This window comes from Emys orbicularis, chromosome 22, assembly GCF_028017835.1.
Source record: "Emys orbicularis isolate rEmyOrb1 chromosome 22, rEmyOrb1.hap1, whole genome shotgun sequence".
Classification (NCBI taxonomy): Eukaryota; Metazoa; Chordata; order Testudines; family Emydidae; genus Emys; species Emys orbicularis.
The window spans coordinates 16,790,222-16,811,248 of record NC_088704.1 but is presented as its reverse complement, the minus strand read 5'-3'; the positions used below and the strand labels follow the sequence as shown (position 1 = coordinate 16,811,248).

The following is a 21,027-nucleotide window of genomic DNA, read 5'->3' as shown; positions in this document are numbered from 1 at the left end:
CATATCTGACCGACGTATTTTAATAATTCAGTTCAATACATACCTTAATCAATATATAGAAAGAGGGTCTCCCTAGAACCGTGGATTTTGAGTATTTCCTTCATAAGTTCTTGCCACAGCTACCTACCATGAAGGTGTATGCGAACAATTATATCGAGGCACTTATTATTAAAATGAATACCAGGTTTTCCGCACACACTCCTCCTCGGAGCAAAAGTTACCTTTAATCTATTTGCCACCTTGTAAGCCAGCAGGAAAGAATCAGTCCAACTCAATAGATCTTGTATTTTTAATTTACTGTCTTCAAAAGAACGCATTACAGTCGAGGGAAGGCAATGTTAACATAGTAAGTTACACTGGGGAGTTGCGCAAATTTAAACGATCTCCATCTTACAGCAAGAACAAACAAGATGCTTTTACATTTTACTGCATGAAAGATTCAGGAAGCTGTATCTTCCCCTTGATGCAAGTGTAACCTTAATGTTAGTCAATTACACATGCACCTCCCAAAGGAGAACCCAGGCCCTGTAAGCTCTCCTGCTGGAGTCAATGGGTGACAGTCATCTGTGTGCGAAGGGCCTGCCCAAGGTCTCTGCCCCATGTAAGCCACCCAGTTGGAGTTCAACACATAGGGTCCAATCAAGTCAATGGCAAAACTCCCAGAATCAGGCCCCTGAAGGGCTTGCAGGATCTAGCACATGGCTTCCCAGACATACAGGACAGCTATTAAAATGCTTCACGTGCAGGTTAAATAAGCAATGAACACCAAACAGAGTAAGCGTTTCTAGGAGAATACATGCACGTTGGCGCTGTGCCCTCAGGCACAGAGAAGTATGTACATCTCCTTCACACCCTACGCCCTGGCGGGTGGAACTGCACATCCAAAATGACATTTTCACTAGGTACTAAAATGATCAGCAGCCTCATTTCCCCCTACACACCTTCCCATCCCGAAAAGGCAGCAGGACCAAACCTGGAGGGCGAGAAAACAGCTAAGCGGTGTTCCTCCCACAACGATCTCCTTTTACATGCAGTGCCGGATTTGAGGCAGGGCAGCAGCTATTTGAAAAAGTTTTTGATATGACTATAGTGGTGGGGAAAGGTTCCTGGAGACTGCGAACAGGTAGCGGCGCCGGCAGCCCAAGCTTCCCCTCTATGGCCCTGCCGATGGGACTCAAACTCATTCAAACGGGACACGTCTAGGGGCATGAAAGTAAATTAATCTCCCTGATCCAGGTTGCCCTGGATCTTCCACCTGCTGGGCCAAACTAGCACCAACTATGTTGCTGGCTGCTTGTGGGGTGTGTGTGTGAGAGAGAAAGAAAAATGGCCACCTCAACTGGCCTTTCTGTGCCCATGACATGCTGCTTCTGATCCCAGTGGAAGGCAGAAAAGGGTATAATCTGGTACCTGTTGGGAGGGGAGGGGGGAAGCACGATTTCCTGAAATCCCTTCATTTCTGAGCAGATTATTTTGGGGGTGGTGGTTTAGTATCCACAGAAGTGAGAGACTGAAGCCGTGTTGACGAGGCAAGCCCTATATGAGCTTCCTTCACACAGTTCTGCCAATGCATGTCAACCTTGACCTGGAACAACCCTGCTGCTCCATTCCTGGGAGTTAATCACGCAAAGACTGCCAGTCTTCGGAGAGACACATAAATCAAGGTCTGGACTGGTTGTGGTTATTAAATACCCCGGGGCGCTTTATAAGAGTCAGGGAGTTAACCATTGTGTCCTGGCCAAACTCCAGATGGGTTTTTGCATCTCCTCTTCTCTCCTGTCCCCAAATGATCCTTCTAGCTGGATCGTCCCTGCATATTCTAAGCACCTTTAAAGGCTCTGTCCTTCCACATCAGAGGTGGCTTCACTTCAGGGATGGATGATGGGAGCCCCGTTGCGATGCTCGTTGAACATCTGGGATGTTTGGATGGAAGGTGCTATTCATATAGGTGAATCTGTTCTTTGCAGTCCTACCGTATTCCCTGTCACAATACCTAGATCTGCCTCCCAAACCCATTGATCTCACTGGGCACAATTCACCCCTGGTCTAACTCCAACAGCTTCTATGGAGTTATACACCAGGGATCAATGTGGCTCCCAGCCACTTGTGATCAGTGCAAGGCCACTTATACTCTGCAAAAACCAAAACAAGACAGAAAATGAATAAAAAACAGGAAGCAAACAACGGTTAAGATTTCCCACTTTGTCTTTCCGTCACTAATATTTCAGGCGTAGGAACATACGAAAGGATAGCACAATTTTTAACCCGCACCCATTGCATGGCTGGGATCCATCAGCCCGTCCGCTTGCTCCAGCCAGCCAAGCCGTTTGATAAGCTGGGGGTCACACGTTACAGTTTCAGGAATCTGTGGGCTTGACAACAGCTAGGGGGAACCACACACCTCAAGGGGTAACGCAGGATGGGAGCTGATCGGTGAGATCCCCCTATTCATCCTTGTCCAATCCTTTCCCCTCGCGCTGTAGGGGAACAGTTCAGTCCAGTGTCCCTCACGCGCTCCGTCTGTGCTTGTATCCTTGTGCTGCTGTGGCTGGAAAGGGGCCAAAGGACAAACCGTCAGCTCTGCCCGTCTGACCCTCCGGGGAAACCTCAGCGAGCTCGCCCCCCGAGACATAGCTCCACCATTGCTCAGGGGTGGAAGGGGAATATCTTGACTCCACCCTCCCCCTGGCCTTGCCTAGCCCGGCAGTGTCCAAGCTCTGACCTTTCCTCTGTCCACACAGGAAAACTTCCTCTCCCTCCCCTCTCTCGACTACCGCAACCTCTTCCCCAACATGCCCCCCGCTCTCCCCCGGGTCCATTCATACTCAGATCATCTTCCTTTACCGTCACTCTGATGGTATCACCCCCTCTTTGAATCCCTCTGCTGCCTCCTCCCTCCCCCATTTCACCACGGCAAGTTCCAATCTTCTAGTTTTCACCTTCCAAGCCCTTCTCAGCTCAGCCCCTCCTTGCAATTCTGCTCTGGTCCCTTAGCTCACCGCCCCCCTGGCACCAGCCATGCCAGCACACCCACCTGCTCCTCCCATAAAGAGGTCCCTGCACTTTTTCCTGCCCTGTCCCCGATGCCTGGGACACCCCTCCCTGAACTTCTCCTCCTTCAAGACAGGGGACGATAGGCAGATGGGTGATGTCAGAGCAGCACTGGACACCACCAGTAAGATTTTCACACTGCAATTCCAACACCCAGGTGCCCTGCTCCTCTCCTGCTAACCCCAGGTACTTTTTTGCAGGTTGGCACATTTCCTCCTGCCTGCAAAGCTGTGATTCACACCCCTAGGCCGAACAACAGGGCCATGTAGACCAGCCACAGCCACTAGGGGGAGCACTCTTATTAGAAATGTGTGAACAGCTGGCTGCATCACAGCCTGGGGATGCCTCTAAGATTGTGGGGTGATATATCGGCATACCAGTCCCCGAGCACAAGAGCAGCGTCATGGCAATTAGAGCCTGATCCAATGCTCACTGAAGAGGGTGGAAAGATCCCCTTGATTTCAAAGGGCTCTGGATCGGGCCCTCTAAGAACTGAAAGAGGATTTCAGTGTCAAAGCGTCAGCAGCCTTTGGTTTGGGTACCTCCATTTTTATGTGACCAACTCGAGACCCCTCAAAGAAGCCCGATTTCCAGACAGCGCTGAGCACTCGCCTTGGGAAAACCAGGCTAAGCTACAGTCACTCGTTACTTGTGAAACTCTCCACCGCCGTCTCAGCCCTCCGAGAACCCCGGTGCGCCGTTAAAACTGGGCTCCTCAGCCAAGGAACCAGAGCAAATCAACCTCCCAGACAACAGCGCTTCTCGGACAGGGTCAGGTTAAAACACAGAGGATTTAAAAGAAATCTCTCCAGGTCCCTCTACTGCACGTTACGAACCGGAATCCTGCCAACCCAGCCCCCCGGGTCTGATTTTCACAGGTGCGGAGTATCTACAGTGCTCACTGACATCAAGGGGGGCTACAGGTGCTGAGCACCTCTGTAAATCAGGCCACTTCTGTCCTGTCCCGAGCCCAGTATACACTGTCGTGTAAGAGCAGCCAGTGCCACTGGGCGTGGGTGGGCACCAATGGCTACTGGGCCAAAGAAACTCTGGCACTACCGCATCCACTCACAAAGCCCCCCTCCTGCCCCCTTCACGAAGGCGCTAGTGCATTGCCCTCTCCAGGAGGGCTCCTGCCCCGACTCACCATGCTGCATGTGAACCATGCGGCACAGCCCCTTCCCCGGCTGGTTCCTGTACACGGGCTTCACGCACACTTTGTTGGCAGTGCCCGAGGCCAGGTCCGTCAGGAGCACGCTGTGGATCTGCGGCGAGACGCTGAGGAGCGACGAGGGGCCCGTCTGCCGCCGGCACCTCACCCGGTAACCGAGGACTGGCCCGTCGGCCGAGTCCCAGGAGGCCTTCAGGGTGTTGGGGCCCATGTCCTCGAAGCGCAGGTGCCTCACCTTGGAGCTCTCTAGTAGGGGGACGGGGAGAAGAGGAAGTTATGGGGGCCCAGTCATTTGGCGTCATCCCTCCTTCTGGGGCCGATCTCCCCCCTATTAGTGATTGGCACTGGGAAGAGGGTGGGGTGGACAGCTCTGCAGGCCACAGGCCCCTGTTTATCCTCAGAACAGGGACAGCTTGGGCAGTCGCCGGACTCCCTCTGCATGGCTCCTCGTGCCCTGGAGGGGCCTGCTCCAGGCAGGATGGGACAGTTCCATCTCCAGGGTTCGTGGAGTCCTCGGCCTCTCTGCTGACACGGACACCTGCCCATGGGAACTGGCCTGTGATACCCCCGCGCCCCAACTCACCTCCCATCTCCGCCATTGCTCACTCCGGAATCCTTCTGACTAAATCAAGCCGGATTTCACCTGCTCTGACAAGCTAAGCTCCAGAGACATCACTTCCTGGGAGCCCCCGACCCATGACACCCCCGTTAATGAGCTTCCACCCCAGTTACACCACCCACACTGGCGTGGGAGTTTTGGCACGTGCCCGAGGGGAGCTCATGACCTCCATCTCTCCGAGGCTCCAAGAGACAGGCCATGAGGAAGGAGAGGACAACAGAAATGACCTTCCGTCCCTGGGGACTCCAGCATCCTCCCAGCCAGCTCTGCTTGTGCTGCTCCAGGTGGCTTAGGAGGACAGACTCCGTTGGAGACCTGTTGCACACCTACTGCTGAATTTTCATCCGTCCTACGCTCTGTCACTCTGCCACATTTCTAGGATACGCACGCTCTGTTCCCTGAAAGCTGTATCGTCCCCCTGGCTGCATTCTACCCCCGGCCCCTTCTAGTTGGCTTGGCTGACCCGCTCAATTGCTGGAGTCCTTTCCCTGAGGTGCAGCGCTCCCTTGCTGTGGGCTTTGGCTTTGCTTGCAAAGGCGGGGGGTGGGAGACACAAAACAGAGGGAGAAGGGCTTTCACCTCAGTGCCTGGTCTGGCCAAAGAGGTGGCCACATTCTGCAGGAACCCGTTTGACTGCAGGTAACAAGACCAGTCCCTGTTCAGTTCAAGCCCACGCGGTGTTATCTCACAGCTGGGATGGTGGTGTCCTGTCAGCAGAGGGCCCCGCTCACTCACCTTCCTGCGTGCAAGCTTTGGCAGACAGGGCTTTCTCCTTCCCCGATTTATAGATGGCCGCCACCGTCACCAAGTAGGTGGTGTTGGGGGCCAGGTTCTCCACTACCGTGCTGTTGTGCGCCCCATCCACTTCCAGCAGCTTAGCTGAATTGCCAGGCAGCGGCCCGTACAGCACCTGGTAGCTCCCCACACTGTCCGGCGTGGGAGCCCAGCTGACGCGGAAGCTGTGCGGCTTGGACTCCGAGATGAGAACCCGAGTTGGGCTGATTTCCTCTGTGGGGAGGAGGGAAAGGAAGACGTGTGTTGGTGTGATTCACGGCAGCAGAGCAGTCTCCAGACACAGCAGTGTAAATAAGCTGGGAGCCTATTGGCCGTCATGGAGGCGGAAGCAACTCAACCTCAGTCAGACACGTCGACACAGCCCAATCCTGCTCTAAATCAAAAGGCTCTCCCAGGGGACTAGTTTTCTACACTTCTCCCTCAAACGGGTCCAGCTTCTGCTCACAATGTCACCCTCTAGTGGTCACCGACTCCACGTCACCCGCTAGTGGTCACCAGTAGAGGATGGGAAGCTTGCTACCGGTGCCTCAGCTCAGACACCCGGATCTTTCAGCTCAGGCAGGAGTGGCTCATGGTTCTAGACCCAGCGGTCCCAGGTTCCTTCCCAGCTGATGACGACCACCCACTCGGGGCGTGTTATACATGCCTGGGTTGTCACACGGTGGTAGCGAGACGGGGAGTGCAGGTTTACGGAGCTCTTTCCACCTGCTTGTACTTTGCTTCCCTTTACCCTGATGGGATCCACCGATCGGCACTGGGTAAGCCAGGGGAGCGCCGAGACTTCCAGTTTCCAACTAAATTCTGCTGTTTTTCTCTCTTGATTCATAAGAACGGCCATACCGGGTCAGACCAATGGTCCATCTAACCTCCTGTCTCCCACAGCGAGGAGTGAACAGAACCAGGCGGTTGGGGTGACCCACCCCTGTCTTCCCCTTAGAATCTGCAGAGATTTTAAGGCCAGATGGACTCTCACTGTGTGGCCATCTAATCTGACCTCCTGCGTAACCCAAGTCAGAGAATTCCACCGAGTGATTCCTGCATCACGCCCACACCTTGTGGCTGAGCTAGAGGGTCTCTATCAAACCCATACTCACTCTCCTCATGCCTCAGCTAGAAGGTCTGGGCCAGGGACTGTTTGCGCTACATGTCTCTATGGCACCGAGCACCATGGGGCCCTGACCCTTGATTGGTGCTACCGTAACATACGTCATCGTCTTACCTTCCAGCGTGGTGACCCTGGTGGTTTGCGGAGGGATATAGTGCTCGTTGGACTCTGGAACGAGCACGACCTCGTAGGTGGTGTCTGGCGAGAGATCGCTCAGGAAGAGGCCGGTGTGATCCCCGGACACCTGCTTCACCAGCTTCCTCCTCGGGTCGTCCGCAGGGGCGTACTCCAGCACATAGTAGCCGGTGTCGCTGGAGAGGAGCCTAGGCCACGTCAGACGGAAGCTGCTGGAGGTGATCTCCACGGCGTGGAGCCGCTTGGCTCGGATAACATCTGGGAGAGAAACAGCAATAAGAAGTCACTGGAGGATCAGAGAAGTCCCACTGATTCCCTGTGCCTGTGCAAACAACTCCCTCCCATCACATCTGCAGCAGTAGCTTCATTAGGCACAGAAAATGCAGGTGAGCATTTCGCATTGCCCAGGTAGCTGGGGTTCGCCTCTCATGCTAGGAGCTCTAAACACATTAGAAATAACTCTATACACCGCTCAGATCACACTTAGTTGCAATGCAGCCACTTCTGGGGTGGAACAAGGCAGCTGTTTAGCAGCTCATTGCTACACTGCACAGCAGGTTGGAGCTAGGCTGCTATGAACCAGTCCCTTTTTTTATTTTATTTTTTTTATTTTTAAGATTCTGGAGCACAAATGTGCCTCTAGCCTTTGCCTCAAAGCCATGAAGTGAGTGTAAACAGAAGCAGGGGAATCTGGTTCATTTTAGTCACTTCCAAGTCTAAATAACACCCCATTGTATCCGTTATCATCCATAGGGTACCAGGGCGGCGCTTGTAAAGCAAGTGCATCTCTCTGCTACGACCACCAGATGGCAGTGGAAACCACACCCCAAAAAGCTGGCACAGGGCTCAGAACTGCACAGCTGTGTCTGTCTGTGGCGGGTGGCAGCTCTATCCCAGATGCCCACTACATAGTACCTGGCCCTCAGCTCCAAAGAGCCCTCGTTCAGCAGCATGCGTTGCTCTTGGGCCCTTCAGAGCGAGCGGGGGAACTGACGCTGAACAGAACAGCAACAGCTGGGACAGGACAGGGCAACTCTGCCACCGCCCGCCCTGCCACCGGGCCCCAGGCTGCTCTGAAAAGGCCCCTCCACATCATGTGTGTGTGTGTGTGTGTGTGTGTGTGTGTGTGTGTGTGTGTGTGTGTCGCCCAACCCCGCCGCAAGGACTGCACGGAGGGCAAACTCTTGGGGTGGAGACACCTGCCTCACTGGGGCTGTGCTGAGACCCACCCCCATTCCCACCCCATGCTCCTCTCACACTGGCGCCCGACAGTCCCGGGCTGGTATCACTGCCAGGAGGGGCTGGGCTGGAACTTCCGACCCGAAGGCCGGGGTGGCGTTGCTTTGCTGGGCCCGTCGGGTGAGATCCAGCCCAGCCCTGCCCTGCAGTCACTGGCACGCAGCAGTCATCGCTGTACTGCTAATGCCTCGGGCTGGCACTTACCCGGCCTGCTGTGGCAACCCCGGCCCTGCCTGAGGCGCTGTGCTGGGACGTTCACGCCCCACATGGGCACAGCCTACTGCAAGCAGGGGCAACTGCTTCCCTTGGGGGAAACTCTCCTTAGCTCACGCCGGGGACGGGAGGGACACTCCACCTGAGAGGCAGGCAGTGCCACTGTCCCCAGTTCACCAGCGTGGTAAACTGAGGCCTAGAGAGGTGAATGGTCTGGTTATCAGGCGCCCCCTGCCCTCTGCTCCCACTGACTTCTGGCCATGAAAGCCTCGCCCGAGCTCACACAGAGTCAGCGACAGAGCTGGGAAGAGAACCCCCGAGCTCTGACTCTTAGTCCCACATGGGTCACCCTCCAGAGGTCAATCCCGTGCCTCCCAAGGAGCCGAATCAAAGCACCTGCTCCTCCGGTGCACAGGAAGAGCCCAGCGTGGAAGAAGAGGCAGTTCTCCCCAGGAGACTCCGTGCCCCAGCCCTGCTGCTGTGGAAGGGGGGCAGGGGAGAGTTAGGGGGTTGTTTGGTATTTGCTGAGCCCCCTGCATTCATCCCGGCTGAGGTCACCCATCCCAGTGCTCCACAGATGCCCCATTGTGTTGTGGCACTCAGTGCCGCAGTGTTCCCTGCCCCTGGCACTGCCCACTGCTTTCCCCCATTCTGTCCCAGAGGCGGCTCTCTCCAGGGCTGGCAAAACAGCAGAGCCCCCATTGCCTCCTGCCCTGACCCGTGCTGTCACTGACCACCTCTGGCCATGTCCTTTGCCACCTCCCGTGGTACCATTGCAAAGCCCTTCTCTGCAGCCCTTTGCATCTCAACTCAGCACCTCTGGTGCAAGGGCCTTCTCCTCTGCAGCTCCCACCAATCCCAGGGCCTCAGCACCCCTCGCCTTCGAAATGCCCCCCAAAAGCCTTTTCTCCCTTGCCTGAGCCTCTCCCATGTTTCCATCCCTGCAGAGCCATCTGGGTGTGGAAGCTGGAGAGGCTGGAACCAGACTGTGGCTTTTCCGTTGCTCCTGCAAGGGGGGAGCAGGACATTGCCTGGCTCTGGGACTGGCAGGGCTCCCAGCCTGCATTCCCAAGGCCTTGAGGCTTGTTAGAGGAGCAAACCCACCTCTCACCGTATTGGCCTGTGGGCCTGCCCAGTGCCCCGCTGACAGGCTGCTGACAGTGCAGATTACTGGAAGCAGCAGGCCGCTGTCTGATAAGAGACTCCCCTTTGCTTTACTGGCTCCAAACCACACAGCTTCCTGCCCGAGTGGGAAAAGGAGGAGCTGGGAAAACTCAGCTCAGCCATGCGCCCGTGATGCCAGCCACTGACAGAGGGGAAGCCTTTGCATGGGGCTTGGACCAATGGGCCGTCCTACTGCATCCCCCCACTTCCATCTCGAGCTCAAAACGCTTTACACATATCACTGTCCAACACGGACAGGTGGGGAAACTGAGGCACTGAGCGCAGCCCTGACCTCCTGAAGAGCACACAGCAAATCCACAACAGAGCTGGGAACACCACCCAGATCTCAGGCATGCCCAAGAACCAGAAGCCCAGCCTTCCTCCTTTAAACTGCTGGAGTTCCAGGCCAGCTCCCTGGTACACCGGAAAACAGCCTCAGTTTTTCCTTTGAGCTGTTTATGGGCTCGCCCAGCTGGGAAGGAACATTCCACATCTGCCATGCCCTCGCTTTCCCCCTTCACACCAACAGCCAGCCAGCAGCATTCAACGCCCCCTCCTCCCTGGTTCCCACTGTGCTTTGTAAGAACTCCTTTGTAAGCTCCCGATCCTGCCACCCCTGCTGCTCCATTTAGTGTGATTCCTAAGGGCACAAAGGACCAGCTCATTTCAAAACTTGGAGACAGAGATTGAGGTGCTGGAAAGAACATTTATCCTGCCAAAGGCCAAATGCACTTGGGCTGGAAATGAATCATCTCCGAGACAGAGCCCTCCATGGGTGTTGTGTGAGAATCGGGTGGTGCAAACTAACATTGCTCCATCCATGGAACTACCCTGTTTTACATCAGCTGGGGATCTGGCCTGTAGCTTGCTAACAGCATCAAGCTCTGTGCCCTGCTGCATAGCTGGAGCTGCCTTGGCCATAAAGCAAAGCCAATAAGCCACAGAGAGCAGGGGCACGTGGCTTGATTGATTCAGCACCCTATGAATTTCTGATCTAAAAGAACGTTAGGCTAGCAGGATGTTATTCCCTAGGCATCCATCCCGGCTGAAGCTTTCCAATCACCAATGATTCCTGCACCCCAGACACCCCCTCACTCCCCCCCCCATTAACAAAACGACTCTCTCTCAGTGTCTCTTTGTGGCTCATGTAGGATGGACACAGACAAGCACTTTTCACAGCCACGGGCTTGTTGGAAATTTCTTGACTCTCAGTGAGCCCAAGGCTAAGGTGGCAGGAAACCTGCTCTTTCATCATCTGCAAAGGAAACATTGTTCTTCTCAGTGCAGTCGGCTGGGTTGGGACCCAGGAGACCTGGGTCCAGTTCCCAGTTCTGCTGCTGGCTTGTGGGATGACCTCAGACAAACCACTTCTCCACTCTGTGCCTTGGTTTCACCATCTGCAAAATGGGGATAAGCATACCGCTCTCCTTAGTAAAGCTCGTTCAGATCCAAAGTGCTGCATAAGAGTTAGGTATTCATTATTGTTCTTATATTACCATCTCCACCACTGGCTCAGCTGTGATCTTGGACAAATCTCTTCAGCTCTGTGCCTCAGTATTCCAATCTGGGCTATTGATACCTACCAACCGTTGTGAAGTGCTCCAAGGCACTGGGATGGAAAACGCTCGGTGCTAATAGGATCAGGCTCCCAAAGTTTGATTTCAAACGGAATGGCCAGTCGTTGTCCATTTTAACAAACAAACGCAGGTTAGAACAGACTGAATTCCGCCCGTCGAGGGTAGGGCCTCACATCTGCCGAGCACGGTGGGTGCTGTTCTTTATCAGATTGGGAAATCATGTTCCTTGACTACACAATGTATCCAGGTCCCTGACACGGAGCCTTCGCCGTGGGCTGCTGGAGCCCACAGACGTGCTGCTCCCCCTGTGCCTGTGCTGGAACCGGCTGCAGTTTCCATTGCTCCTCTGCACGTAGGATCCTGCAGTGGAGAAGGTGCCAAAGGGTGAGGTCAGTTTCTACAGACACAGCCACCGATCAGACCTGAGCAGGAAGAGACCCACACGTCACCCCACAGGAATTCTTTGATTGCATCTTAGGTCCGTCCCTTGGAGAATAAAGCCAGACTCTCTCCCCCAACTACAGTACCTTGAGAATAGGTGCGTGTTTCTCACCATTTTAAGGGGACACTAGCAGCTTAATCATGGGCCGCTCTTCTCACCTGCGCTGGTGTACGTAGAGAGTAACCCACTGGAAGTCAGGAAGGATCCATTGTAGAACCAGGCACTGCCATATTAGATTGGACCCTGCTCCATCTGCTCCAGTGTATTTCAATGCCACGGTCTCTAAGAAGCAGCCTCATCGCCTGCGCTACGTTGCTCAGCCGTTTCCCCAAGATCCAATTTGTTTTCCCTGCGTCCATCTGTCTGTCGCAGGTATTTCCCTGGTGCCCGTTGCAGGCTGTGAGGATTTGGCCTGGCGAAAGGAGCAGGATCAACCCTTTATATCTTTGCTGCACAGGGGCAGCACGGACAGCATCCTACTCACTTGCTGTCTGCTGGCCAGAGGAGAGCAGCGCATTGACTAGGGGGTGACAGATTTAGGCTCCGTCAATTCAAGCAGGAAAGCAAATGCAAACGATTGTCTGCGAATGTGAAGTAATGGCGGACAGTTTAGAAGGGGTGCCCAACAGCCCCCCTAGACTGGAGAAGACCAAGGAGGTGGGGGTGGAATGAAGTAACTACGGGGGAGACAGCTGCCCTGGTCAATCTCCTAGCATAGCCTGAATCTCCTCTCGCTTACAAGAGTTTTACACTGTCACAGCTCCACTGACTTCAACAGGGCTACTCCCGATTGACACCGGAGCAAGCCAGATCAGAACCAGGCCCACAGTCTGTCGAGCCATTTACATTCACCGACCTTCCCAGCACCCCTCGCCGCAGGTCAGTTGATATTATCATACCCATTGTATGCGGAGGGAAACTGAGGCAGAGAGCTGATGTCACTTTTCCACAGAGGCAGGATTAGAAACCAGCAGGGGGGAGCCCCCATATGTCCCAAACATGAGTCTATTCCCCTTCTTTCACTCACTCTCAGCACTGCCTTTCTTGTTGGCTTGGATCTAAAACTCTAGCATGACTCCCAGACCAAACAGCTTTGGTTTATTGCCTGCTTAGATCTCTGAGCAAATCTTTAAAAGCAAAGGAGATGCTTCTGAAGGGAGCAAAGAGGAGATAAAGGCTAATGCAGCTCAGAGAAGAGGCGTGGCCTCTCTGATTTACTCCCTTTGTGGGTTGTTCCCATGCTCACATTCACACCTGAGGCAACTGCTGCATGGGAGCCAGGTCCATCCTGTGGGCGTATAGCAATGAGCAGGGATGAAACCCAGCCCCTTCCTGGACAGGGGTGGAGGGAGGAAACTGGCCAATTTCATTACAAAGCTCATTTGTGCACCTACAAAAGGCCTTTTAATGCTCTATCTTGTTTCAAGAGATGAGGACAGGATAATGATGATAATAATGCCAGCTCCAGGCCTTTTCCCATGCTGCCCACTCGCTTGGAACGGCCTCCCTGCACTGCATGCCAGCTGCCCTCCCTTCCTTCCCATGGCATATGCGCTTTGTGCACGCACTGCACGGAACCCGCAGCCCTGGGGAAGGGAAGGCGAAGGGCTCTGCACCAGGGCCCGCTCTTGGCAACTCTCAATTTTATCGAGGTAGTTGGTATTTGTCTTAAAGCCCCAGCTCCTGGAGTCATGGGCATAGGGGAGAATCCTGGATTCATTTAAAAAAAAAAAAAATTCTCCACCTCACTGATGCAGAGCAAAGCTTGGCCTGAGTGCAAGCCAGACACTTACAAGCCAGAAGGCAAAGGAACACAGCACGTATTATTGCTGACAATCTCGTGATCTTCACGCCAGATCCTGGAGGGGCCTGACTTCTGATTGGTGTGTGCTAGGAGCTGGTGATGACTCCCCCCCGGCTTCTGGGCTGCTGCGGCCCATTTGCCAGCTGGGGTTTGTCCAGCACCTTGCACATTCCAGCCATGGCTCCGATATACATAGTACGTGCTCCCTGATCCCCCAACTGGAGGGGAGGGGGAAGCCCTGGCTACTCTGCAGATGTGGTTAGTTTTCTTTTCTTTTTTATAGTTATAATGTATGATTTTTTCATCCTTGGTTTTCTAAATGTGGGCTTTTCTTTAGTGACAAAATTGCTGGGTCAATAGGAGACCATGGAAAGGGTTAATTGGCTCCTCCACACCGAGCTCTAACCAGTCTCCCCTCAGCAGGGGCCGCGCAGGGAAGGAAAACCTCCTTTCCAATAGAGTCCGTCTCCAGCAAGCGACTGGAACACCTCGTAGGGCCAGAGGAACTGGCTCAGCTTCCCAAAGAAATCCTAGAATACGAGGAGGCTTGGGCCAGGCCCCAGCTTTGCAAGGACAGGCAACACCCGGAGGAATGGCAGTGAAGAGCCGCGTGGAGGACGAGAGTTGTAGGTAAGGACGTGCAAACGAGCACACGGCGTTCTGCTTTGCTTCGGCAAGGCTGGCTCCAGCACTGCGCACGTGGCTTTTCGCTGCCTGGGTCTCTCTCCCGGCCACTTTGCAAAGGCTGACCATGAAAATCTAACCCACCTTTGGCCTTCCACTCTTACCAATCACTCCAGTTCCAGAGCCACACTCGCAGCAAACCAGCTCGCTGCCAACGTGCTAACCTTGACTAGTCTGGCCAGGATTTTCTTCCGAGGACTGCGCTAGCCAAAATTGTGCTATAGATCATTCCCCTTGGCTATCTCCTATAGCACGTTACAACACGGCCTGTGAGATGCAAAACTCTGGGTCACAATTTCCATTGCTGGAATCCCGCTAGGAACCACGTTTAATGATTATTAATAGAGCAGCACGCCAGGTGGCCTCAGGGTAGGACTTTGATCCTTCGGTGAATGCCAGCCTCCGCGGAGACACGCAGCCACGTTAGGTTAGCTCTGTTCCACAGGGTAAGCGCTAAGTGAGTCGACCCTGCCAACAGTTCTATCAGCACTGGGTTTATTCTGTGCGTGCAGCGGGTGGTCGTGATTATTCTTCTTTGTTTTAATGGGACAGCTTTGAGCCGCTTGACGTCTTTGAAATGTTGGTTTAAAATTTTTGGAAAATTTTCACCGTCCATTTAGAATGAACCCACGGTAATTTACAGCCCTATTGTTGAGTTCTACAGAGTCACTTCATGCTTTATGGCTTCCGGCCGCTTTATGGACATTAACTAAGTAATCTTCTAAGGCAAGCTGGTGTTATCCCTGTCTTACAGAGGGAGAAACTAACTCAGGGAAGTTAAGTGACTTACCCAGTGTCACAGAGGGAGTCAGTGGCGGAGCTGGGATACAACTTGGAAAATCTTAGCTCGCACTAACACATGCCACTCAAGAGCCCACACCACTGCCTAGATGTAGCCTGGACTGGTGTGCTTACATACTAAAGAACAAATTGTTACACCAGGCTTACTGGGCAGCCAGGTAATCTTTTTGGCTGGAATTTACTAGCGTGCCTCAGAGAAATAGGCACCAATATTCCCTTATGTTTCAAAGGGATTTGAGCACCTAACTCTTGAAAATCCTAACCTTTATTTTCTACAGCTAAACCTCCAGCTCTGCTCCGAGGTCCCTGGGTAACCATTGACCCATGGAGACAGAAGGACAGTTCTTGGGTTTGGTGCGTTTTCCTGCCTGGCTTGACTTGCAAGGGAAGCCAATGACCTGCACCTGTGATGATTTATTTCCAAATCTGGGGGGTTTCAAAGGAATCCAAACAACTCGTGTCTGAACTCCCCTCTCTTCTCCCCCACCCAGCAAATCATTGCGACGCGAACACAGCCCGCAGAAGGGAACGGACCCTGGCTTGTTTCCGTTGTAGCGTGCAGGGAGATGTTACAGCTGCAAGACCTTGTGGGATCTTCCCCAAAGGGAAGACAAGAATTTGTCCCCACTCTACCCCCAACCTCCTCAAGGCCTGGGGTCACTCCTGGACAAGCAAGATCAATGCCGCAGCTGTCCTGGGTCAATAGGAGGTCTCCCCACCAACACACACTATGGACCCGACCTCTGCTAGCAAAGGATGGAGAAGCCAATCTACCCCACACAGAGTGTCTAGGGGGATTCGTACCCCACCAGCTCCTTAGAGCAGGGGCCTTCTTATCTTCAAAGCACGGAGCACTAGGGCCAGATTTTCAAAGGTATTTAGGCACCTAACGATGCAGACCTGCGCCTGGCGGGATTTCTACGAGCACAGAAGCAGGTTAAGCTCCTAACTCCCCCCAGCCCCTAGCTGAACAGTTAGGCACCTAAATACCTTTGAGAATCTGGCCTTTGTCACGGCAACCCACTCGGTGTGGCGCTAGTGGGGGCTGGACCTCATGTCAAGGTTGAGGAGCCTGTTACAGCCTTGACAAGCAGAGCTGGTTCTTTTACCTCAGGCAGCAGAGGCTCCTGCTTTATGACACGGCCCCCCAGATTCAATCCCTTCTGCTGAGCCCACCCGGGGTGCAGCGCGCCGTCACCCCTCAGCAAACATCTGCGTAGGGTACCTAGGCGGCAGTGCCAGCGAGCGAGGGTGAGATACCAGCTGACGGCGACTTTCACCCCTCCCCAGAACTGAGCGTTCCCAGAGGCACCGCAAGGGCTGGCCACCTGCTGCGATTCAGTAAAATGGGCTTAGCCCAGTGGCCCCCAAACTGTGGGGCACGTCCCCATGGCGGGGGCGCAGAGGAACATTTGGCGGGGAGGGAGCGGCACCCAGCCCTGCTGCGCCCCCCAGCTTTGCCACAGCCCCAGCTCCTGGCCCCAGAACTGCCCCCCGGTGTAGCCCCAGCCTTGGCCCCCTTACCCCTGTCCATGTCCCCTCCCCTTCCCGGGAGCCGCAGCCCCACTCCCGGCCCCCGGGGTGGGATGTGGACAGGAACAAGGGGGAGTGCGATTGTGAAAAGTTTGGGGACCACTGGTTTAGCCCCTCCGTGTTCTTTGTGGGACTGGAGGAGCCGTTCTCAGGAGAGTCCCAGCCCTGGCTTTGCAGGCCAGAGACCTCCACAGAAGGTTCACAGAAGTACCTGAACTCTAGCTGAACTCTAGTGCGCTTCCCCAAACTGAGGAACTGGCTGGCGTTCACCCCCCCTCCGCCCCCCCGACCCCAAAGGGGCATCGCTAACTGGAACGGCTCTCCCCAGGCCGGCCAGCGCATGGTACCTATGATGGCGTCCCTCAGGTCCTTGGTGATGATGGGCATGTCATCCACGTCCACAAAGTACAAGTGCTTCTTAGTAGGCTGGCTGGCAGCGGCCGAAAGCTCCAGGTAGTTCCCCCGCCCAGTGCTGATGATGAAGACCGTGACCCCCATGTCCTTCAGCAGCTGCATGGGCTGGGAGATGTCATCAGTAGAGAAGCCATCCGTCACCCACACCAGCACCTTGGGCACATCCGCCCGGGCGCCAGCTTCGTCCGTGAAGAACTTCTCCTTGGCGAAGGAGAGGGCTTTGCCCGTGTTGGTGTCCCCCATCAGCTGCTGCATGTCCCGGATGGCCTGTTGCACTGCCCCACTGGACAAGTACCGGTCGAAGGGGAACTCTATGGTGGGCACTGTGCTGATGTGGATGATGCTGGTCTGGACGTCACTGGGGCCAAAGGTGAAGGGTCGCAGGAGGCCCCTGATGAACTCCTTGACCCTAGAGAACTCGTAGTAGGAGACACTGCCAGAGCTGTCCAGCAGGAAGAGGAGGTCCCCTTCTGAGTCTGGGATGAAGGGCTGGAGACCTGGCAGAGAGAGACAGAGAGGAGGTTATTGAGATGGTGTGACCCAATCCAACCCTTGCCATAGGAGTCTGGTAGCAGTGAATTTGCTTATCTTCGACCAGATCCTGAGGTCCATATGCAGGCACTCCAATGGGAATTTGCCTGAGTAAGGACCTCAGGACTGGTCCCTTGTTTATATGTTTTCTGACATGGCATAAAGACTCCTGGGTTCTACTCCAGGCCCTGCCACTGACTCTCAGTGCCAGCCTGGGCAAGTCACGTCACCTCTCTGCACCTCCCTTTCCTTGCCTGCACAGCAGCATTCGTTGTACTTATCTGCCTCACCCGCTGGGTGTGGAGCTTAATTTCTGCAGAGCAATTTGAGAGCCTGAGATGAGGAGTGCGAAGCAGGGAGACACAGACAGACAAAGGCTTGTTCCTTTTAATATGGCCACAGACTCCATGTAGTGACAACTGAAGAACAGAATTTGGTTCTCTAAACACCTTTCTAATGGAGACATTAATGGAAGCACTTAACCCAGAAATGGGAGTGCATGGAAGGGTCTAATCCAAAGCCTGTTGAAGTCAACAGCTTTGGCTGTTTGGACTCTGTGTGTGATGAAGGCTGGGGCGAGAGGCGTTTGCAGGATCACAAACAGGAGGGGAAGTGTTCATGAGACAATCCCTCCCGTACAACCTGGCTCACACCAGAGACACGTCTGAGGGCCCCGGTGCTACACGCACAGCCCCCCGGGCTGCAGCACAAGAGGTGACGTTTGGCCCATCACTGCAAGCGGAGGTGCGGCTCCATAGCATGCGAAGAGCCGTGCTACAGCACCGCTCCTGGGACCCGCGCCTTCCGCAGAAGGGTTAAAATCAAGCAGGCAGCTGCTGTAAACAGGGTCCTGGGTCACCCAAACAGCCAGCGAATCCCAGCGCTGCCGAGCGCCTCTCACCCTCCCGCTCTTGGCAAAGGCCCGCGCGGCACTGAGTCAGGCCTGGCCTCTGCGAGCACCGTCCTTCTACGGGCATGTTCTGCACGCCCCCAGGGCGGTCATCAGCCAGCGGTGGCAAGAGTCAGGATGCAGAGCACAGCTCTAGTGGCTGACGAGCCAGGCAGCGGCTCGTGCTGCGTCTCTGCTCTCAGAGGCTCCTCGCCAAGTTCCTTTTAAAGTCACATTTTGCAAAGAAACACACACAAGGAGGGAGGGAGGGCAGAGAAATGATTATTCCTGGTATTACACCGGCACCTCGGAGCCCCATTGAACTAGGCACTGTGCAGACACGTGGGGAGAAACTGCCGCCTGAGCCAAGGAGCGGGGGAAGCGGAGGAAGACAGAGACTATGATGGAGAATCTGCTGTGATAGCGGCATTTCTGTCTGGCTTATTTGTTCACGGCTGCGGGGCTGGGCTCAGAACTTAATACATTCTTCAGACCCTTATTACAAAAAATGCTGTCTGTGCTGCACGAATCCTTAGGGGATTGAAATGCCAAGCGGTAGAAGATGGACTGAAAATGCTTCAGCGGGGCAGTGTGGAACTACAGTGTGCTAGTCTTGCTTCTCTGAACACCTGGGCCCTCAGCTGACTGCAGGTCAGAAGAGAAATGAGGCTAGTAACCAGAGTCCATTCCCTAGCAGTATTGTCAGCCCCAAGAGTTCAAACAGCCATAAGATTGGCTTAGTGAGCTGGACATGTTTTTAAAGTAAGAAGGTTTCAGTTCTTTTTATTGTCTTTCTGGGTTTTGAGCGTGTGTGTGTGTGTGTGTGTGTGTGTGTGTGTGTGTCAGATTGTCCAGCTCTTCCTCCCCCCTTTTCCACAAATGAAAGCTGAGATTCTCAAGTAATCACAGGACTCCAGGAGCTGGAGCTTTAACCCCCAAATATCGCAAGGTTTGTGAAGAAATCACAACAGCTGGCAACGCTGAATCGGGTATTGTTCGACAAGACTGGCAGCCTGCCTGTTACAGAGACCAATGACTGGGATGGCGGGGGTGCTGCACAGCAAGGATGAGGGGCATTGGAAGAACAGCCCTGGAAGAGCAGGGCAGAGCAAGGCAGGGGGCATTGCCAGATCTGCGTGGGGAACCCAGCGCATGCTGCAGGGCAGGGTTGAGAGGCATTGGCAGAGCAGCGTGTGTGGGTCCGGGACTGGAACGAGAGCAGGTGCTGGGGGACAGGACTGAGGGGCATGGGGCCAGGAATAGAAAAGCAGGAAGGCCCAGAACTTTGAGGTGGGAGTGGGGGAAGGGAACGGGCTCAGGCCAGCCCCCTAGGGCCTTTCCCCCTCCTTTGACAGCCCGGAAAAGAGGCCACGCCAGAGGAGAATGGGAAGGGAAAGCTGCACAGAGGGGAATCCATTCCCACTAGGTGGGCGAGGGGGCTAGCAGCGCTTTGCTCCAAACATGCAGCTCCAATGCGGCCTGAGCCAAGGAGCGTGGAAGCCCCTGGTGCAGCCCGGAGTGGTGAGCGCTCTGCCCTCAAACGGTCTGCACAGGGGAGCCAAAACCACAAGGCAGGAGACAGTCGAATGGGAACTTTCCCAAGAACGAACCGCTCAAAGGAGGCACATACACCTCCCACCCTGAGCCGGCTGGAGAGAGAGAGAGCGCACGCATCAGGGGCAGGCATCAGGGGAAACCAAGCAGCGAAGGGACTAGGTGAAAGGGAAGAAAGGCTGAGCAATGGCAGAGGGCTGCCAGGGGGACGCATGCAGGTCTCTGAGAGGTGCAATCACCCAGCTGGCTGGGGAATGGCTCAGGGGAGCCCAGGGGATGCAGATCGGAGGAACAGGATGGGAGGAAGGACAATTTAAAACTTCCTGTGCATGAAACCTCTCGGTCTCTCTAGGGCAGGGCTGGAAGCCACGTGGCTTGAGAAATTTAAAGCTGGACTAGACAATGTTGTGATGAGTTGGTGTGTGTGTTGGGGGGGGGGGGGGGTTGGGTGTATCCATGTCTCTATCCTCCCTGCATGGAACCAGAACACTCAACTGCGTGTCATAGACCCCTACGCTGCTGACAGCTAATGGGGATTCTCCTTTAGCCCAGTGGCAGGGGGTGCTTTGGAAACAGGAGGGTCTATATTCTACCCCATCAAGTTCCAAGTGGCCATGCTGCCCACAAGGTGGAAATGCTAGTATGTTGTCACAAATGTAAGTGCACCACCGGGAGAAAACCTGTGGGGAGCAGGCCACATGCCCTTATTGGCCTTTCCCATCTTGAACGTCTAGGATGTTTCTAAAGCTCTTTGGAGAGTTCAGTCTCTAGCCCATGGATGCTGGTTTAGCATCTCGGGGATACAAACTCATCCCTGTGCACCCCTTTGCTCCGAGGCCGGCTGGCTCAGGACCAGGACCCCGTCTGGATATAGGGTTCTCCTGCGAGGTGCCTTCACTTTACTGTTGATCCTCGGCGTAGGTTAGATCTGGGCCCATCCTGTAGTGGCAGGGGGTGTCTCAGAGTGCGTATGTGTTTCAGGGTGTGTGTGGGAGGGGTGCAGAGTGTGTCAAGGGCGTTGGGGGCAGCCGTGCATGTCAGGTGTGTGCGTTGGGGCCGGTATTTAGCAGGGGGCCCGTGTGTGTCGGGCATGTACGTTACGGCCGGTATTTGGCAGGGGGCCCATGCGTGTCAGGCGTGTACATTGGGGCCAGTATTTGGCAGGGGGCCCGTGCGTGTCAGGCTTGTGTGTTGGGGCCGGTATTTGGCAGGGGGCCCATGCGTATCAGGCGTGTACATTGGGGCCGGTATTTGGCAGGGGGCCCGTGCGTGTCGGGCTTGTGCATTGGGGCCAGTATTTGGCAGG

The 21,027-nt window shown here is 54.7% G+C and overlaps 1 protein-coding gene across 1 annotated transcript; it reads right to left on the bottom strand.

Annotated features, from left to right (window-relative positions):
- Positions 1–2,507: 2,507 nt before the first annotated feature.
- Positions 2,508–18,255, bottom strand: VWA1 (von Willebrand factor A domain containing 1). Its single transcript, XM_065421147.1, has 6 exons — positions 18,180–18,255; positions 16,681–17,244; positions 6,856–7,134; positions 5,577–5,849; positions 4,199–4,468; positions 2,508–2,548 (listed from the first exon to the last, which is right to left on the bottom strand). Exons 1-6 carry the CDS (start codon positions 18,253–18,255, stop codon positions 2,508–2,510), a joined length of 1,503 nt encoding a protein of 500 aa, XP_065277219.1.
- Positions 18,256–21,027: the final 2,772 nt, after the last annotated feature.

Coding starts and splice junctions, on each gene's coding strand:
- VWA1 (XM_065421147.1), bottom strand. CDS start 18,255: ATGCCCGTAGAAGGACGGTGCTCGCAGAGGCCAGGCCTGACTCAGTGC. Junction 17,245..18,179: donor CCTTTGCCAAGAGCGGGAGG/GTGAGAGGCGCT, acceptor TCTCTCTGCCAG/GTCTCCAGCCCTTCATCCCA. Junction 2,549..4,198: donor CATGGTTCACATGCAGCATG/GTGAGTCGGGGC, acceptor GCCCCTTTCCAG/CCACAGCAGCACAAGGATAC.